The sequence below is a fragment of the Schistocerca nitens genome, chromosome 1 (assembly GCF_023898315.1).
Source record: "Schistocerca nitens isolate TAMUIC-IGC-003100 chromosome 1, iqSchNite1.1, whole genome shotgun sequence".
Classification (NCBI taxonomy): domain Eukaryota; kingdom Metazoa; phylum Arthropoda; class Insecta; order Orthoptera; family Acrididae; genus Schistocerca; species Schistocerca nitens.
This window is the reverse complement of record NC_064614.1, coordinates 538,450,435-538,471,569: the sequence shown is the minus strand read 5'-3', so window position 1 is coordinate 538,471,569 and position 21,135 is coordinate 538,450,435. Positions and strand designations below refer to the sequence as shown.

The 21,135-nt window shown below is 43.7% G+C and overlaps 1 protein-coding gene across 2 annotated transcripts in view; it reads left to right on the top strand.

The window, feature by feature from the left end:
• Positions 1 to 21,135, top strand: part of LOC126253659 (uncharacterized) — a 79,567-nt gene that overhangs the window by 13,749 nt on the left and 44,683 nt on the right. For both annotated transcript variants that reach the window (XM_049955184.1, XM_049955177.1), the window contains exon 3: positions 19,949 to 20,117. In XM_049955184.1, the coding sequence (XP_049811141.1) occupies positions 19,949 to 20,117 (169 nt within the window). The remainder of the gene's footprint in view (positions 1 to 19,948; positions 20,118 to 21,135) is intronic.

Below are 21,135 nucleotides of genomic sequence, written 5' to 3'. Positions count from 1 at the left end.
GAGAGTAATGTTTCACAATTTTGCCACCCAGAACCCTCTCTTTATGATATTCACAAACTGAACTTTCATTTTTCCCCACCTCACAGACAGGTGTATAGGTCTGTAGAAAACCAGAAAACGTACTGTACACTGTCTAGTAGTAGCAACTGTACCTACACGAATTCGGTATGAAACCTTGGAACTATTTCACCGTTAACGGCTGTACTTGTAATTGAAAATTCGACATGACTACACATTCTAAAAGTTTCTATTAATGTTATGACTTCAATTTACAATGTTTTTATTGTGTTTCCAGACAAAAAATGCAAAAAAAGTGGATGCAGAATATATTTGCATTCATTTGAAAGTTACCCAGCTGAAAACAATATAATGACTAAAAACTACACACAGTCAATTATGTGCGTTGGAGGTGAGAGTTATGTGTTATAAAGTCCTAGTATCAGTATGTTTGGTGAGCAATAAACATAGTTTCCGTGGGTTTGAGTAACTGAGCTTTGTTTCCATCACCTTTCCCACTTTCATGAAACTAATGAGGCCACAGCAGAATGCAGAAAACCACACTGTCTGAACTACGTAATGAGAATTGAAAGCTGGTATAAACTTCTACAGAATGTTCTTCAGGGAGTGACACCTGGTAAAAGATCATCATCTTGGCTCAGATACATAGTGGCATGGGTTTCTTGTATGACTTGGCAACTTTTTTGAGCAGGTAGAAGTGATGTAGTTATGGCGGTCACTGATATCCAGAATAGGTAGGCACTGGAAGAAGAAAAAAATGGCCAGAGAAAGAATGGTTACAATATGACAAGGGGGTGCTAGTAAAGGGCATGGCTTTGAAGAAAAAAAGAAAGCTGTTATGATAATTTCATAGCTGCTTTCGTTCCTCATTCCATTATTAAGTAGGTATACTGCATGCTTCAAGTGTGTATTCAGTTATACACATTCGGTTACCCCTTCTTGTGGACACTTTGAGGTCTGTATCTCAAATTTCCCTTGTCTGTTATCTCCTAACCACAAACTCATACTGATATAGTCCAGATGCTCAATTTAAAAACTTGTCAGTGAATGGGGTTGATGTGCAGCAAGTTTTAAATGGTGTTAAAAATTATGTCATACAATTGAACATAATGAGTGAACATTACTGTAACTTGCCTCAAAGCAACAAGGAACAAACAAGTACTTAACATAAAGAGTTCTACAAAGCATGATTGATCAAGGATGTACTGTTGCAAAACTTTAACAGGTAACAGGACAACTGAAGGAGTTTCTGTGTGCAGTGATAAGTGCAATCTTTGATGCCATAATTTCAGTAATGAGAAATAATTTGGTGCAAGCATTTTACCCATACACAGTGTTTCTCAGGAGTGGATAAATTTTACATTCTTGAGTAACCGGTTGCCGAACTTACTCCATCTTGGAGAGGCAGAAGTCCTAGGTGGAAGTACACCACAATGCACATAGTTAATGCTGGTATGCTTATTTCAGCCATTTAAAGTCGTAAGTAAGCAGCGTGTAGTGCTAGAAATCAGCTGCATATCTTCGATTGTACTGCAGTTGGTTTCAGACAGAAATACTTCCCATGTAGACTTTGCTTCCTCATCTAGTATTCAGAAAGGAGTCACATGCCCTGGTGGTAAGATGTTTGATAAACTCCAGTCCAGCATACAGCCAGTAGTTGGGAGTCCTTGCCAGTTCAAAAGAACATTAAAAACATATCTCATTAGTCAATCCGCCTCTGTGGCCGAGGTCACTAACGCATCCCTGTGCGGTAGCACTCAACACGGGGGTAAGCTGGTTCAACTTCTGGTTCTGGAAAAAATGTTCACTGCCAGTATTTGGTCCAGAATGGGAGGAGAGGAGTTGGCATAAAGTTCCTGATTACCATACTTTGTGCCAACATCCTGATTTAAACAACAAACCTCTCCCCACAGTGTCTCATAAAGTGAGGCCATGTGATACTATTGATGGTGATGTGTCGGTTGGATAGGGACATTAAGCTCAGCAGCTCCCTTGCTGCGATTTGCGAGGAGTAGGCTGTGTTACAAATAAATAAACAATAAGCAATGTACCTCATTAACCACTCTTCCTACAGATCATCGTAACACTCTGCCATCCGGCGGCACCAGAGTGGTGTCATGCACGAAATAGTGGTCAATGGCCGGCGACACCACAGTGGTGTCATGAGCATAGTATTGTGCACTGGTCAGTGACAGCACTTTAGTACCTTTTGCATTCAGTTGGTGTTTCGTTTACGTAGCAATAAATTATACATATTAACAAGTTTTTTGTTTTTAGAAGTACTTGTGCCCTTTCATCATGGCAGACAAAAGAGACAATACGATTATTTATGATTAATGCGCCGACATCTTGTCTGACGTTCCCACAACTTGGCCAGTTGGAAAGAAGACATTGGACATCTAAAAATTAAAGTGAAGTGGAATTGCCAGAAGAGAGTGAAATATGTCCAAGAAGAATTCAGCGAATACTACGGTTGTTAACTGAATCAGATGAAGAAGACAGTGCACAGTGGTCAGACTTTGATTTATTGAGGACCAATAATAAATTTGAAGGATCTCTGGGTCCAAACATATTTCCGAAAGATACACAGAGCATCAAGGATATTGTAGAATTGTATATTGGTAATGATCTACTTGAATATATTAGCAACATAACCAACAAGTACTACAGTCAAAATTGCAACAGAAGGAAACTGGAGAAAAAAATTATGCCAAATTTGTTGATGTTATGGGACCCGAACTTAGAAAATGATTTAGGCTTGCTATCCTTACAGGGATTGTGAAAAAAGCAAGGATAGATGATTATTGGCCAACAAATCCGTTGATAGACACACCGATATTTCACAAAACAGTGTCCCGGGTCCGATTCAGACAAATATTATCATTTTTACATTTTTATGACAACAACAATAAACTGGATAATGCCGACTGGCTTTTCAAAGTGCAATTCGTAATTGATTATTTTTCTAGAAAGTGTAAAGAAACTTTAAAGTCAAAACATCTGAATTGATGAAGGGATGGCACTGTGGCGTGGATGGTTAAATTTTAAAGTTTACAATCCGTTGAAAATTATGAAATATGGCATACTCATTCGGATGCTGTGTGGTTTGAGCATGTGATACATTTACTCATTCAAGATATATTCCGGCACTGGACAGCCTTTAGCAAAAACAGTGATGGAAGAATTTACTCCTTCCTATAGAAAGTGGCATCACCTCTACATGAGTTATTATAACAGTGAAGAACTTGCAGAGAAGTTACTTGAAAAGAAAATTTGAATTTGTGGAATGATACTGCTAAGTAGAGGATTTCCGGAAAAATTAAAGCGCTCAAAGGTCAATATGTTTGAGGCTTGTCATCTACGGAAAGGAGAAGTACTCGCGCAGGTATGGAGAGCTTCAAAAACTAAAATGATCTGAATGACCTCTGCAGTACATAATACCACTTTGACACTCAAAGAAAATGTAGAAAAACCAATTACTCAATGAAAAAAACCTGGAAGTATATTAAACTACAACAAATACATGAAAGGCGTAGATCGGGCAGAACAATATTTGAGTTATTACTCTATATACAGAAAAACTATAAAATGGTCAAAAAAGGTTTGCATGTACCTCTTTAATTGTGCATTATTTAATGCATTCTGTACATGTCAGTATTTCAATATGGAACGTAAGAGTCTCTGATTTCACGATTTTTTATTGAAAGTGTCTGATTCATGGATAAAAGACCATATACCCGGTTCTGAGCAAAACGTGGAGGTTGACACTACATCACGTACATCCCATCATGATCTAGTTGACAGACTTTCTGGTCACATAGAGCAACACCAACTAATATTTATTTCCGAAACGAAGAAACTGCCATGTATGTTCCAAAAACAAAAAAAGAACAACAGACAAACTTAATCTGCACGTCTTGTGCAGTTGCGTTACATCTTGGAGACTGTTTTGCTGCATATCATATGAAAGAGAAATACTAAGTACCAAAGACAATGCAAATAACCAAATATATGAATCAAACAAATTTTGTATTTATTTACATATGTAAATCTTCAAAATTTCATGAAAGTAGGGGAACAGGGTTGATAATTTATGAAAACTAATGATGAGATTAGTAAAACTTAACAATTTATACTCTCCTGATAACGTCAAGAACAGCCAACGACAAGCCAAGTAATCCGAATTAGCGCTGCCAGCGTCAAGCGAATATATTCGTACGAGATGTGCGGATGGCAAAGTGTTAATATCTAGATTCAATGATTGGAAAGTTCTATTATCTACATGGCCATGTTTGTTGTAAAGTTTCATGACAAGTAGTGATGTACTGTAAAAAAGACTGTTGCTACAGATGTGGGTAACTGTTTTCTTTGAAAATTAGCAGTGAATCAGGTAAATATTCAGGTAGCAATAGGAGATAAATGACAGCTACTTGTTATAACTAAGTAGGCAACAGCCATAGTAGTGGCTTTCTTTACAATTTATTTGATTAAATTCACTTTGCATAATCATGTGTTGCATTAAGTAGCTGAATAGCAGCTTAAAGTTATTCGTTCACAGATTGGGTTTCTCTGATTTTTTGTTGTCTGTCTTTTTTTTTCCACGTCCCTGAAGGTTATCCTTCATGGTAAGATGCACAGAATGTAATGGATGAATGATTTATTCAATGAAATGACCTACATGTTGATTTTCAAGTGGTATGTTTTGAAAACTCACTTGCAAAATGTAGAAGAAATGAAGTCATTTTACCATGCAGTTAGTTAAGCCATCAGCAGCGTAACTGATTTGAAATAAAACAGATTAACATAACTCACATAGTATGCAATACTAAAAACCAGTTAGTTGTAGGAGATAAATTGGAAGGACCCTGTAATGTACCAAGGAATAGGCAAAAACTTGTTTATGAAGTGTTCGATAACAGACTATTACATGTTATATTTGTTGACATAAAGTAAATGATTCATTTAGAACTGGCAATAGTTAATGTAAACATTTCTTTCAGTTATTATTTTGCACAATACATAAGTAAAATACTTTCTGGAAAAAGTTTTGTCATCACATCATTTATATTTAAAATGAAAAACTGTTCTTAAAACCAAAAAGGATGCTGTTCTAACGTCAAGTTGAAGAAATATTTTGTAGGACGACACAATGCATGTAAGTCACAGAGCAAGTAAACAAGGTAAGACGAGTGTACAGTGTAACAGTCGAATCAGCACTGAGTCCAAGTCTAGCGGCCGCTGGCTGGCTGGCCGCTTAGGTGGCGCGGCTGCTGCATCGCTGGCATACAGAGCCGCATGTAGAGGATGCGCATAACTGCGCGGCAGCACTTTGAAAGATCGGCGAGTCACAACACTTTTCCCCCACTTTGAATTTTTTGCACTGGTCTTGATGGCGGTGGCCTGTAGATTGCTAACATCCATAGGTGTTGTTTGACTGGCCGTAAAGTCTCGAGGAGGAGGGTTCCCGTACAGTTGGAAGTGTCCCCAATGATAACGGGTCGAGATGACAGGAGACGTAGGGGTCTAATCTGCTGGGGCCCCGTGCACCAATCTGCCTGTTGCGGCAAGTCCGGTTGTTATAACAGGAGACATGGGCGATGTGTCGGCGTCCGTAGGAGAAGGAGACAAGTAGACTTGATCCGACAGAGGATTGTCATCCGGTTCCTGCATGGGCATGTCTCTTGATGGCGTCCATTCTTGTGATGATGGTGAGAGGTCTGCGTTGTGAGTAATGAGAGATGGCAAGATCCCGAGCGTCAGGTAGAGCCGAAGATGGTGTAGCGGCATTTGGAACAGGCATTGCTGGCACACGAGGCCGAAGCTGGTCCGAATGATGCACTGCAACACCCGTGTCTGTCTGTATTTCATACAGGCGTTGGCCATGGTGTTGTAAGATGTGGCCAGGACTCCATTTTGGCCACCTGCCATATCCCCATACCCATACAAGGTTGCCGGCGGTGAACCAGCCAAGTGAAGGCACCCGCGGCCGTGAGGTGGAAGGCCGCAGAAGATGAAGTAGTGTGTGGGACTGTCGGCCATGTAAGAGCTCAGCCGGGCTGTGGTCACCCATGGGGGTGAAATGGTAAGAAGCCAGAAATTGGAGAAACGCATCATCAGCAGCAGAAGAAGTCAGGAGTTTCCTCATCTGAGCCTTAAATGTGCAGACCAGTCGTTCAGCCTAACCTTTTGACTGTGGATGGAGGGGGGGGGGGGGGGGGGGCGTGACATGCATGACGCCATGACGGGCACAAAAATCTGCAAATTCAGAAGAGGCAAATTGCGGACCATTATCAGTAACAAGAGTAAAGGGAAGGCCTTCCAAAGAGAAAATGCGAGCTAGAGCATTTGTGGTTGCCGCGGTGGTAGGTGACATGCAACGGACAATGAAAGGAAAGTTAGAGTAGGCGTCAATTACGAGTAGCCAATAACTACCTAAAAAAGGTCCCGCAAAGTCAGCATGAATATGCTCCCAGGGCTTCTCAGGCAGAGGCCACGGTGACAAAGATGACTTCGGGGCGGCGGCCTGTGACGCACAAGGGCTGCAGGCAGCGACCATGTGTGCAATTTCAGAGTCGATGACGGGCCAGTACACATGACGGCATGCCAGAGATTTTGTGAGAGAGACACCCCAGTGCCCTTGGTGAAGGAGGCGCAAGACTGAAGCACGCAAAGATGCAGGTACCACAACACACGGCGAAGCATTGTCAGTGGAAAGGAGGATAACACCATCCCTAGCTGTGAGGTGGTAGCGCAAAGCATAGTAGTTCCACAACGGATCAGAAGTCTTAGCGGACGTACAATCTGGCCAACCCTTCTGAATACAGCGTAAGACCCAGGAGAGGGTAGGATCAGAACCCGTAGCAGCTGTCAGCCGGTCCCCGGTGATGGGGAACCTGTCCACAACCCGTTGCTCGGCAACATCCAGGTGGAAACACAAAAGTTCGTCCCTATCGAATGCCAGATCAGGACCCATGGGAAGGCGAGACAGTGCATCAGCTTTTGCATGTTGAGCCGTCGGCCAGAAATGAATCTCATAATTGAAAGGAGACAAGTAAAGAGCCCAACGCTGGAGGCGGTGTGCAGCCTTGTCGGGAAGCGACGTTGATGGATGAAACAAGGAAACAAGTGGTTTGTGGTCCGTAACAAGATGAAATTTGGATCCATAAAGAAAAACACCAAACTTATGAAGAGCATAAATAATGGCCAAAGTTTCTTTTTCAATTTGAGAATATTTTCGTTGGGCATCTGTGAGCGTTTTGGAGGCATAAGCAATGGGTTGTTCAGAATCGTCAGAAAAACAGTGCGCAAGGACTGCACCAACCCCATATTGAGAGGAGTCCATGGCAAGAACAAGATGTTGGCCAGGTTGATAAGTAGCCAGGCAAAGGGCCTGTTTCAGCATAGTCTTCAATTTCTGGAAAGCCGCATCGCATGACGCGGACCAGTGAGAGGGCACGTTTTTATGCAACAGGGGATGCAACGGCTGAGCCACCGAAGCCGCAGACAGTAAAAACCTGTGATAGTATGCTATTTTCCCCAAGAAGGCCTGCAGTTCCTTAACAGATGTAGGGCGAGGAAGGGCATCGATTGCCGCGACAGTTTGCTGAAGCGGACGAATACCATCCCGAGAGAGTTGAAACCCCAAGTACGTGATAGATGCCTGAAAAAATTTTGATTTCTGAAGATTACACTTAAGACCGGCAGTCTGTAAGACATGAAAAAGTGTGCGGAGATTCTGAAGATGTTCTTCAGTGGTGGAGCCAGTGACAACAATTTCGTCCATATAATTGATACACCCAGGGACAGGGAGCAATAATTGTTCCAAGAATTGCTGAAAGAGAGCAGAGGTGCTGGCAACCCCAAATGGCAATCATTGGTATTGATAGAGGCCGAAAGGCGTGTTAAGGACCAGAAACTGCCGGGAAGCAGTGTCGAGAGGAAGTTGATGATAAGCTTCTGACAGGTCAAGTTTAGAAAAATACTGGCCTCCAGCAAGTTTAGTGAACAATTCCTCAGGTCGGGGCATAGGGTAAGTGTCGAAGAGGCATTGAGCATTTACAGTGGCTTTGAAATCGCCACAGAGACGAATATCACCATTGGGTTTAGCAATGACAACGACAGGAGAGGACCACTCACTGGAAGTGACAGGAAGTAAGACCCCTGAAGCAGTGAGACGATCCAGCTCCCGTTTGACCCAATCACGAAGGGCCACAGGAATGGGCTGAGCCCGAAAAAACTTGGGCTGAGCAGTGGGTTTGAGCGTGATATGAGCTTCAAAGTAATTTGCCCGGCCTAACCCAGGAGAAAAAAAGGGAAGAAAATGTCGTCGACAAGGAATCCAATTGAGCATAAGGAATAGCATCAAAGACGATATTGACAGTGTCATCCATGGAGAACCCAAAAATGCAAAAGGCATCGAAACCAAAAAGATTCTCTTCATTACTCTGGTCGACCACAAATATGGGAACAGTGTGAATGATGGATTTGTAAGACAACTCAGCATTAAATTGTCCCAAGAGAGAAATCTTCTGTTTATTGTACGTCCGTAATTGCCAAGTGACAGGTGATAAGATGGGAGAACCTAACTGAAGATACGTCTGAGGATTGATGATAGTGGCAGCAGAACCAGTATCCACCTGCATGCGAAAATCCCGACCAAGGATTTGGACAGTGAGGAATAACTTCCCTGAAAGGGAAGAAGTACCATTGACAGCCAACACAGAAGCAGAATCAGCGTCACGTTCATGAACGTCAGGTATGCGGTCAGATTTGCAAACGGATGACACATGACCCTTCTTTTGACATTTGTAACATGTGGCCCAACGTTGTGGACAATCTTCTTGTGATTGTTGCGTAAAACACCGCGGACATGAAGGAAGTTACCGTGGGTTTTGCTGCAGTTTCTTAGAGGTTTGTTTACGGTTAGGCCGAGGCTGTGCTTGGGAGCGTAATGCGGCCACGTCAGCTGGTGGGGACACGCCGCACGCTTCGTCAACAGCGCACAGAGGTTGTACTTCCCTGACGTCACCCCACACCTCTATTTGTGCCCCAGCGGCGCGAGAAATCTCAAAAGACTGAGTGATGGATAGGACTTCATCTAGAGTCGGATTTGCCAACTGAAGGGCATGTTGCCCAACTTCTTTGTTGGGCGCCGATCGGATAATAGCATCCTGTACCATGGAATCGGTTTAGGATTCTTTGTGAACTTCAGTAACAAATTGACACTTTCTACTGAGGCCGTGAAGTTCAGCAGCCCAAGCGCAATAGGATTGATTCGGATGTTTTTGACAATGATAAAAGGCAACACGAGAGGCTACGACAAGTGTTTGCTATTGAAAATAGATGGACAGAAGTGAGCACATTCCAGCAAGGACAAAGACGCAGGATCTTTCGAAGGAGCCAATTGCGACAACAACCGATACATTTGAGGTGAAATCCAGGAAAGGAACAGAGACTTACATGTTCATTCATCCGTGACATGAAATGCCAAGAAGTGCTGTCGAAGACGTTTTTCATAATCAGACCATTCTTCCACCGTCTCATCATAAGCAGGAAAAAGAGGTATAGACGACGACGAGATATGCCCCGCATTTGATGCCGTGACAAAATCACGAATCGCAGAAGTGAGAAGCATTTGCTGTTCAATGAGACCGTGCAAAAGTTGATTTAAAGTAGCCATGAAAAACAGTTGGTCAACAACGAAAAAGAAAAATCCCATCCTCGTCGCCAATTGTTATAACACCAAGCTGAACAAATATATTTGTAGGACGACACAATACATGTAAGTCACAGAGCAGGTAAACAAGGTAAGACAAGTGTACACTGTAACAGTCAAATCGGCACTGAGTCTAAGTCTAGTGGCCACTGGCTGGCTGGCCGCTTAGGTGGCGTGGCTGCTGCATCGCTGGCAGACAGCGCCACATGTAGAGGACATGCGTAACTGCGCGGCGGCACTTTTGAAAGATCGGCGAGTCACAAGAAATGCTTTATTTAACTGTTTTACATTCCAAATTATGTTTATAGAAACTGCAAATTTTGCAGTTGAAAATGTTCACTTAAAATATATTGCAAATAGAAATTTACTATTCATGGTTACATGAATGAAATATGATAACTAAACAATGGAAAATCCAGGCGGGAATGTGACAATATTATGAAAAGGACAGTTGCTACTCACCATATATAGTGATGATGCTGAGTCGCAGATAGGCCTAATAAAAACTCTGTCAGAAATGTCCAAAATCTCACTTTCTGACAGCCTTTTTATTGTGCCTATCTGTGACTCAGCATATCTGCTACACAGGGAGTAGCAACTATCCTTTTTGTAATATTTTTAAAAATATGATAATGATTCTGATGAAAAACATGTTGTTAAAAGAAAATTCATAAGCACCATAATGTAAAGGAATTGGCAATATCTCTGTCTTGAATCTATAATTAAATAATAACTTTTGTACTAAAATATTAAAATCATGGAGTCTCATCCCAGGGGGCTAACGTCTCGTTTGTGAGTATGATCTTGGCCACCACGGGTGTCCTGGTCTTGCAGCACTACTTCCCTTTCTGTGCTGCAAGTCTATCCTTCTACTAATCTCTTTCCTTCTTTACCTTTCCATTGGTTGGTCTTCATGGTGCTGAATGCATTTGAATCTGTTTCGTGTTATGCATACTCATTATCTTACCTTCTGGCCTTCTACACCTTTTCGTTATTAACTGTATAGTCCCCTTGCTTGGTTTGACTGATACTTCTCTAAATTTTACTGCAGATTGGTTCATAGAGGAAAGATTATCTTGTGCAGGATATCCCCCCCCCCCTCTCTCTCTCTCTCTCTCTCTCTCTCTCTCTCTCTCTCTCTCTCTCTCTCTCTCTGCACTTTTCTTTCTTGCAACAGTAGCATGCTGAAAATGCCATATGGTTCATGGTAACCATTCTGTTGTGGAGAAGCGGGTTCATCAAGTACCTGCACGGCAGTAGTCCTCTGATCAGGCAGCAATCACATTGTTGATGCCTGAGCCGGATATTCGCTATGCAAGCACAATGAATATGTGCCCATCACGGCTGGGACACGAGGACTCCAGCTAACGGTTTACTGGTCAGCTGACATTTTTTGTGGTTGGATGGTTCATGTAAGGAGAGACTCTGTTCAGAGTTGGTGGTACAATGGTGGAAGATTCGCACATGAAGTGAATTAAACTTTCTTCCGCTGGTGGGTGTGTGGCCCCTGCAGTTTCTTCTGAAGATAAGACATATCACATTGTGGAGAGGTATGACCCCAAAAATGTTCCCTGGCCTGGCTATGCCATGGGAGGAACATACTGGTCAGAGAAAAGGCAAGAAATACTTCCCCCTCTCCCTTAATACTTGGTTTGTTCTAGGACAGACAGGGATTCTTTTTCAACTACAAAGCCTTTGTTCTTCATTGAACATCTGGAGGACAGGCAGGTTTGGGGGAGATGGCAGCAAGTTCAAAAATGAAAAGTGACTCTGTTCTGCTGGAAATGGCCACCCTGCTCAGTCACGGTAGCTGCTTGCCTACGACAAGCTGGGTGATACTGTCACTATAGCCCCCCCCAGAAAAGTCAGAATATGATACAGGGTATCCTCCTTTTATAGGCTGATGACGAGTTGCGTGCTAATTTGGAGCTACGAGTGTGCATTTTTTTCCGTCATGTCCAGCAGGGACCAAAAGATAACAGAGTGAAGACTGGACGCTTCAGTTTGGCCTTTGAACGCAACTCGATGCCTGAGAAGGTTAAGGTGATGGCATATTGCTGTGATGTCAAACTTTGTATTCCTCTTCCTGTGCAGTGCTACATAGGTGTGATACGGAAACATGTCTTCACATTGCAATGTCAGCCCACTCTCTTGGGATCCTGGCCATACCCTGCACACAAGAGCTCATTGTGCCCCTCCCCCGCCCCCACTCCCTACTTGTATCAACTGTGGGGAGCACCATTGCCTCCATTCCCCAGACTGCACAGTTTTCAGATGTAAAAAGAAAAACCAAGAATACAAGATCTTGATTACCTCAAAAGGCCAAGTAGAAATACCGTCATATATATCCCTTTTGTATGAGAACAATTCACGCTACTGTTACGACAGTGTCGTCCATTTGAGGGCCTAGGGGCCTAGGTGAGAACCTGGTGGTTGGAGGTCTCCTACTGCTTCCTCCACACCCCCTTTGGGAGCATCAACTCCCTATCCACCAGGGACGTCAGTCCCTAACTTCCTGCCAGAGAAACAATGCCCTCCTCTGGCACTCGTTAAGAGGAAGGGGTCCCTCAGGATGTTCCCTTCCCGAGACTCTACAGACATGCAACCGTATGCCAGCTGGTGGCTGAAGGAGTCACAGGCTGCAGGTCATAGGACTTGATGTTCCTCCTCCATCCCAGAAACTGGGGCAGACAAGCTCTCACAAATGCTAAGGACTAAAAGTACAAGAAGTAGTCCTCCAGAATCATTCAGAACAGATGTGTTATTGATGGAGTATCTGATACTTATAGTGTAATCCTCCAGTGGAGCTCTGGCAGTTTTTCCACCAGTTGGCTCAGCTACATCATCTTTTGTGTGCTTCCCCTGCTTTTTCCATTGCTTTCCAGGAAATATATTTCCCAGCAATGCGGACCACTATCCTCCTCAGCTATCCCCTACTCCACATGGCTATCAGGGCTATTTCAAGAACCTCACTGACTACGAAAGAACATCGCGTGGTGTTTGCACATATGTTCTGGACTTTTTCTACAGCAAACGCATGCCACTCACCATGATTTTGGAGATTGGTTGGTTGTGTGAAGACATTTCTGGAATTGACCAACTGTACTGTGTATCTCCCTTCCGATGAAGTGGGCCAGAACACGTTGTCTGCCCTGTGTCCTCATCTCATCCCACTATTCCTAATATTGGGTGATTTCAATGCCCGTAGCCCTTTGTGGGCTGGAAATATGACTGCTGACTGCTGTAAAGCTATCAAAAGCTTGCTCACAGAGCTTGATTGTTGCGTCTTGAATTCTGATGTTCTCACACTCTTCAGTGTGGCATTTGGGTCTTATTTGACCATTGACCTTTCCATTTTCACCCTAGGTCTTCTCCCATCCATTTATTGGAGAGTTCATGATGATGACCTGTGCAACAATAATCATTTTCTGATTGGTTTGAACCTCCCTCGGTATCACTTGCCTGAGCGTCCAACCAGACAGACTCTTGCCAAAGCTGATTGGGATGTTTGCCTTTTGCACCCCGCCACATGGAAGTATCGACGTGTTTGTCCAGAGAATTACTGCAGCTGCTCTGTCGGCAGTTGATTCACTGATCCCCTCTTCCTTGGGATGCTCCATCGGAAGACAGTACTGTGGCAGACCCCCAAAATTGTTATGACCATTAGGGATTAGGTTTCCCAATGCCAAAAGCGACATCTGTTGATGGAGCATCTCATTGCCTCTAAATGGCTCCACAACTAGGTCTGCCGCCTCATAAACGACAAGAACGAGAATGCTGGGAGTGATATATTACTACCTTTAGACACTATACCCCTCCTTTGCCATTTTTGGTGAAGATTTGGTGCCTCTATGGACACCAGTACCCTGTGTGTGTACTCACCATCTCTGTGAATGGTGGTGTCTACATGGAGCAGACACTGTTGCAGAATGTTTTGCCTTTCATTATGCTCAATCCTGTGTGTCTTGAGAATTACCAGTTTGTATTTCATGTCTTCAAACAGTGTGTAGGGTGACTTCCTTCACCAATTACTACACGCCATCTAGAACCATAAACATTCCATTCACTAAGTGAGAATTCCTCACTATCCTAGCCCTTTGCTCTGCACGTTGCCTGGACATATGGTGAGCCGATGACCTATGTTGAGTCTCGGGATCCTTGGGCAGTTTTTGTCAAGGCTGTTCTACTGCCGCAATTTGGTCTGCCAGGATTCTGCTATTTGGTCAGCTTTTGCTCGGCATCAACTTCTCGTTGCAGTTTTGTTTGACTTGCATAGAGATTATGATACCACATTGCATCACCACATCCTCACAACCCCCCACGATTGTGGTTCTGGGGCCAATTCCCAATTTTTATCCATTCTTGTCTCGCTGTACTTTCCAGGTTAAAGTTGGTGCTTCCCACAGTAGTCACCATATACAAGAGAATGGTGTGTAATAGAGACCTGTATCGAGTGTTCCCCTTTTTTTGGAGCTGTCAATGGTCTAGCTGCAACTGTGGAATCAGCAGTGTTGCCTTCCATATGCTGATGACTTTTGCATCTCCTATTGCTCCTCAGTTGTGAGTAGTGCAGAACACTGACTGCAGGGTGTCATATGAAAAGTGCAGTCATAGGCTCTCACCCACAGCTGTGAGTTTTTCACTGCGAGGACATGTCGTTCACTTCTGTCACCATTGTATTGTCCATCCCCAAACAGGCGTCTACCTCCAGGACCAATTGCTGAATGTGGTGGAGTCTTATCGGTTTTTGGGAGTGGTCTTCGACTCTCGGTTGACAAGGCTTCCTCATCTTTGTCAACTTAAGCAAACATGTTGGTCACACCTTAATATTCTTCACTGTCTCAACATCATCACCTGTGGTGCAGACCACTCTATAGTTTTGCTGCTTGATAAATCTCTGATCCTGTTGAATCTCAGTTATGGGATCCTGGTGTACAGATCAGCATCATCTCCAGCATTGCAAATGCTGGACCCAATACACCATTATGGGGTCTGATATGTGACAGGTTCCTTTCGTACTGGCCCTGTGAACAGCCTACTCACAGAGGCTGGAGTCCCTCCCCTACAGATCAGGCACCAACAACTAATGCTCAACTATGCAGTACACATTCGCTTTGCCCCTTAGCATCTGAACTAGTGTCTCCTCTTCCTAGTAGGGAGCTCTATCTCCCACAACAGAGGACAAGGTTGGAAGGCACAAATGCAGTTTGCATTCAAAGTTTCTACTCTGAACTCCATCTGTCCCCACTGTCACCTCTTATCAGGAAGAAATCACACGTGCCCCGACTGAAAGTAGATATGGTTTTTCACTGCCTGTTCCTGGATACCCTTGACTCAGTTCCTGACTCATACATGGTATACACTGACAGCTCTATGGTCAGCAGGTGAACCATTTTTCCTCCCACAGGTGAGAAGCAGTTAACTATGCTCGTTGCCAAATGAATGCAGTGTATTCACTGCAAAATTGGCGGCCATTGCTTGAGCCCTTAGCTACCTTTGTTCTTACACTGCAAACTCATTCTTAATTGGCAGTGACTTCTTGAGTAGTCTTCAGGCTGTTGACCAGTGTTACACTCGACATCCTTTGATTGTGACTATCTGGGATCTCCTTTATGACCTCCACAATAATGGATGGCAGGTGATCTATGTATGGACAACTTGTCACACTAGGATCCAAGGGAAATCGGTCTACTGTATGCTGACAAATGTTGGAGGCTTTGTGGTGTCTAGGAATCCTGCCTGTTCGGTTCGCTATACAATCAAACAACTCGTATAATGAGTTTTATTACAACTAATCAAATATAATACTTAACTTTGGCAATTACACAGATGTGTTACAAGCAAAAGGTGACATACGAAATAATTAGTCTTTGCAGTGACTGTTGACCTCTAACTGACAAAAGTCTTTCCTGAACTGCTATCAAAGTGCCTATCGTTGACGCTGCTATCAAAGTCGCTAATCTTGAAGCTGCTTCTGAAGTTGGCTGCACCAGTCAGGAGCAGTGCTTATGTCCTCTTTATGTAGTGGACACTGCTATCGCATTGTTGTCCTGGAAGGGAGGTCAGTCAGTGTGAGGTTGGCTGACTTCTTCTCACAGCCTTCTCTTCTTTGTCATTCCCGACTGGCATGCTGGTGCTCGACTTTATGTCGTAACATTCCTCCCCCCCCCCCCTGCCCCAATTGACGGACTATCTTCATATATGGAACACAGCAGCGGGAGAGGAGGCAGGAGTGTGGATACTCTGATGGACCGGAAGCTGTGGCTGCAAGGAACATCAGACTTCCAGTTGTACCCCACCATCTGGCCTTCACTCTGGTGGAAATATCACCTGGAAAATGCCCAGAAGAGTATCTCCTATCTCCTGAGGCCCATACCAGAATGTAGAAGGTGTTGGTCGCTGCAGCATGGGTGGATCCAGCTCCATTGGTAGGACAAGAGGAGGCAGAGGAGGGGAAGACTCCCTCTCCGTGGGGTCATCCCACGGTGTCATGATAACACCCTCTGGCGGCTGTTGTAGCCATGCTATCCTTGGGATCCGTGAATCTAGAGGAAGAGATACAGAAGGATCACCGTGCACATGATGGTGTGGCAAATTTGTGATGTTGGCGCTGCAATCCGCCTGGGCCTGAAATGAGGTATGTGCATGCGCCAAGTCAACAAAGGATCTTGCCACTGTGTGCTGCTGCTGAAAACCCTGGAAAACACAATATAATGCAGCATGAAGTGATACTTGCTTTTGATGTAGATAAAAGGGGCAATGATACATAGTGGTAGAAAAAAATACATAATTTTTCGCATTTTTCCCACCACCATGGATCCTTGCTCCTTCCATCTGCGTCAATACAGAAAAGTTTCCTTATCCCTAGCCAGAACACAATCCCACATACTGTTCCTGCATTGCTGCTTGGCTCATGGAATCCTCCCAAATGGTCTTACCATGAAATCACCCATCTCCAGCTGCCAGCCCTCCTTCCTCAATAACCTCCACCTGTTCATATTCTGCCAATCCTTAGCCCTCACCTACATAGTCCTGCAAAACCATAGCAACCAAGCGCAAACCTTCTTGCTATATCTTCTCTCTATCCACAGAATTCTCCTGCTATGCAATTCCAGATTCCTGGAACCCATAACACATACTGAAACTCTTGCCCTGCTGGAACTTCAGCAACATGCACAACGCCACCTCAGAAAGCTCTCCACTTTGCTCACTTCCTACTCTCATCTTGGAGTACCACAGTCCACCCCCTCCACGACAACCTCCAAACTTCCTCCACGTCCCCTCATAGCTGACAAACCCTGTCCCACAGACCTGCTACATTTATCCTGCACTCCAAAACCCTCTCCCACCACCATTGTTTTGAACTGCAAAGATTACCTGGCAGAAGGACTCCGCCAGCTGTCAGATACTTCCACGTACAAACCTTGCCACAGTGACCCCATTCCAGTAAGCCAGCAGGATCTCCAGTCACTCCTCAAATCCTCAGGCCCATCCCTAAACCTCTACCCAGAGTCCATCTCTCTGCTCTCCCCTACCACTCCCTGCTTCTGCATGCTTCCTGAAGTCCATAAACCCAACCACCCTGGATGGCCCATTGTGGCCGGTTACTGTGCCCCCACTGAGAGAATCTCTGCTGTCATAGACCAACACCTTCAAACTATTACCTGGCGCCTACCCTTCTATAGAAAAGATATCAATCATTTCCTCCACTGACTCTTCACAGTTCCTGTCCGTTTACCACATAGTGCTCTACTCGTCACTATTGCTGCCACCTCCCTTTACATTTACATCCCTAACGCCCATGGCCTTACCGCTATTGAACACTACCTTTCCCAACGCCCGATGGATTCCAAATCAGCAACCTCCTTCCTAGTGGCCATGACCAACTATATCCTCATCCAATTTTCCTTTGGAGGCATTACCTACAAACAAATCCAGGGTACAGCTATTGGCGCCTGCATAGGACCATCCTATGCCAACCTATTCATGGGCCATCTAGAGGAATCCTTCCTAAAAACCCAAAATCGTAAACTCCTCATCTGGTTCAGATTTATTGATGACATCTTTGCAATCTGGATCGATGGTAAGGATACCCTATCCACATTCCTCCAGAATCTCAATAACTTCTCTCCCATTTGCTACACGTGGTCCTACTCAACCCAACAAGACACCTTCTTAGATATTGACCTCCACCTCAAAGATGGCTACATCAGTACCTCCATCCATATCAAACCTACTAACCACCAGCAAGACGGTCGTCACATCTTCAGTGACGAGCAGTCACTCTCGAAATGTTCCGAGGGTCTTACTTAAGCCTTTACGAACCGTAATTATCCTCCCAATCCTTAAAAAAAAAAAATCTTCCCTGCCTTATCTTTCCAGTCTCCCACCAACTCCCAACGCCCCACTGTCCAGCCACAGAAAAGCATTCCCCTCGTAACTCAGCACCACCCAGGACTGTAGCAACTGAATTACGTTCTCTGCAAGGGTTCTGACTGCCTCTCATCATTGCCCTGAGGTGAGAAATGTCCTGCCCATGATCCTTCCCACCCCTCGCACCAGGCCGTTCACATACATCACCTATCCCATCAAAGGCAGGGCTACATGTGAAACCAGTCATATAGTCTCCAAGGTAAGCTGCACCCACTGTGCTGCATTCTGTGTGGGCATGGCAACCAACAAGCTGTCTGTCTGCATGAATGGTCACTGACAAACTGTGTCCAAGAAGCACGTGCACCGCCCTGTTGCTGAGCACACTGCCCAACATGACATCCTTCATTTCAATGACTGCTTCACAGCCTATGCCATATGGATCCTTCCCCCAAACACCAGCTTTCGTGAATTGCGCAGGTGAGAACTTCCCTGCAATATATCTTACTTTCCTATAACCCTCAAGGCCTCGACCTTTGTTAGTCATTGTCTTCTCCCATCCGGCCCCTACTCTGTTCCCATTCCAGCACTACACAGCCCTCATTCCATCAAGGCACCCAGTCTTTTTACTTCTCTCCTTTTCCAATAACCCCCCCCCCCCCACCTCCCCCCCCTCCACTGCCCACCATATAACCTACCGACAGCACATAGCGGCCCTACCCTCTTTCCACCTCATCCCTGCGTGCTCCCCAATGCCACCCCTACCCTACTATCCCTCCCCCTCCCCACCCCAGCCTCCTCCTTACCCCCACCCAGTCGCCACTCCCATCCTGCACTTATGCTGATGCAGTGTGGCCTCAGTTGCCTGAGACTGCAGTCATGTGTATGTAAGTTGCATTTGTGAGAGTGTGTATGTGTGAATCTTTTGTCTAATTTTTACAAATGCCTTACTGGCCGAAGCTATTATTTGTGACAGTCCCTTTATTGTGCCTTTCTGCGACTCAGCATCTCTGCTATATGGTGAATAGCAACTTTCCTTTTCACAACATTGTTACATTCCATCCTGGATTTTCCATTGTTTAATAGCATTGTAAGTTACTTGAAAGGAAAAAAAAATCTTCTAATCTTTAGACCTAATGTTACATGTTTAGTATGTCACCACTAAATATGATCCAGTTTGAACAGTGGATGCTTGGAGTTATTTTTGTATACTGGCTTCGTCCAGTGTATTTCCTGCTGTTGACTGGTTTTTAGTACTGAAAAATATGTAGTTATGTTTATTTTAGTTTAATTTAATTTAATTTCATGTTGCCTTTGTGTATGTTAGAATGATCTTATGTAGACTACATTTTGCTGGTGCATTTTTTAAAGATACCATTTGAAAATGGACTGGTAGCTGTAAAACAAATTCTGGTACAAGAAAGAAAATTAGATCACGTGGAATTTTAGCACTGTGTCTACATCACCAGCTATGGTTATCTCAAAATGACAAGATTTGGTTGTAATAAGCACTGAATAACTAGTGAAAAACATCTTTTATAGAGAATATGTGAAAGTGTCTCCAAATATCTTTTTTTGTGAGACTGCTTTCTGAATTAGGTTGTGAAAGGAACAAAGTTGTTAACCAAAGTATGCTTGTATGGTCATCAGGTCACCTGAACCACTATGAATGGGTTAACTATGCTTGAAAGTCAAGATATCTTAATTTCCCACTTGTACTGTAGTGGACAGGCAGTGGACACAACTGTGTCAATAATGCTATATTTGAAGTTACAGGATTTTATTGCTGAAAATGTTCTGCTTGTGAAAATTAAACTGAAGTCATATCTTCTGCTCTCCATGCAGACAGGAAACGAGTGAAGAGGAGGCTATTGCGACATTTGCTGCTGCACCACAGCTGCGAACTGTGATTCTGGACAAAGAAGTCTCACCCAGGGTCTTTGAGGCTCTATCCAGAAGCTGCCCACACCTGACCACTTTGGAGATGAATCTTTTTCAGATGCTGACTTGCTCGGTAAGTATCCCGTATCTGTGCTGGAGAGATCCCTGCTGAGGAAGAAGTATCGCACACTATGAGCGGTGTCTGAAAAGTAATTAAATTATTTTTTCTTATTATGCTCCTGTCAGTCTCAGCTAAGCTCCCTCCTATCTTGACCAATTTGAACTAAATCAGATATCTTGGGTGGTGTCATAACTTTGCAATGCTGTCTAGCTCACAAGGGGATTGTATGAACTTCCCTCACTGATATGATTCATATTGGTAGGCTGTGTAGGGCAAGAGTAGGACTCCAACATATGTAAATAGCAAGATGCAACTGTTTATGAGGAAATGGAATTTGAACATTTTACGTGTGCTTACATAATTCATATGGACTGTATGCCAAGCAGGTAAGTGTGTAGTTTCATTGGTGCAAGGCCCATGCAGCGAATATCGGTTCCGGCACTCTTTTTGCATTCCCACATAATTCTAACAAGACATATATGGGGTATGGCATGAAATTGTGTGATGACTGAGAACAGCTTACAAATGTTATGCAATCACATGAACAAGCAACAAGGGAAGAAGCAACAGCAGAAGAAGCAACATCAGCAGAAGAAACAACAGCAGAAGAATCAATAGGAGCTATGCATAACAAGAGAAAAACTTCACCACCATGCCATCTTAAGGATTTTTTAGTAGAAACTGGGAGGAAAAAAACATTAAGATAAGTAATCTACAAAAAGTTGTGTCTGGCCAGTTTAGAGTAGATAACTTTGATGTCATCACTTTTGGAATAGCAAATAATAATTATGCATTTAAATATTGGACGTTTATCAAGTAATGACTTAGAAATATTTCTAGAGAGAACAAAATGGTCTGTAAAGGTTATTTGCTTAAGTGAACATCAGCTTAAAGATGAAAATATAAATTTATTGAACAAATTTACAGATTATGAAGTATTGGCTAGCTTTTGTAGAGGCAATGGGTATGATGGTTCATGTAGTCTGGTTCATGCATCAGTAAAATACCAAATTAAGCAAAACTTCAGTAA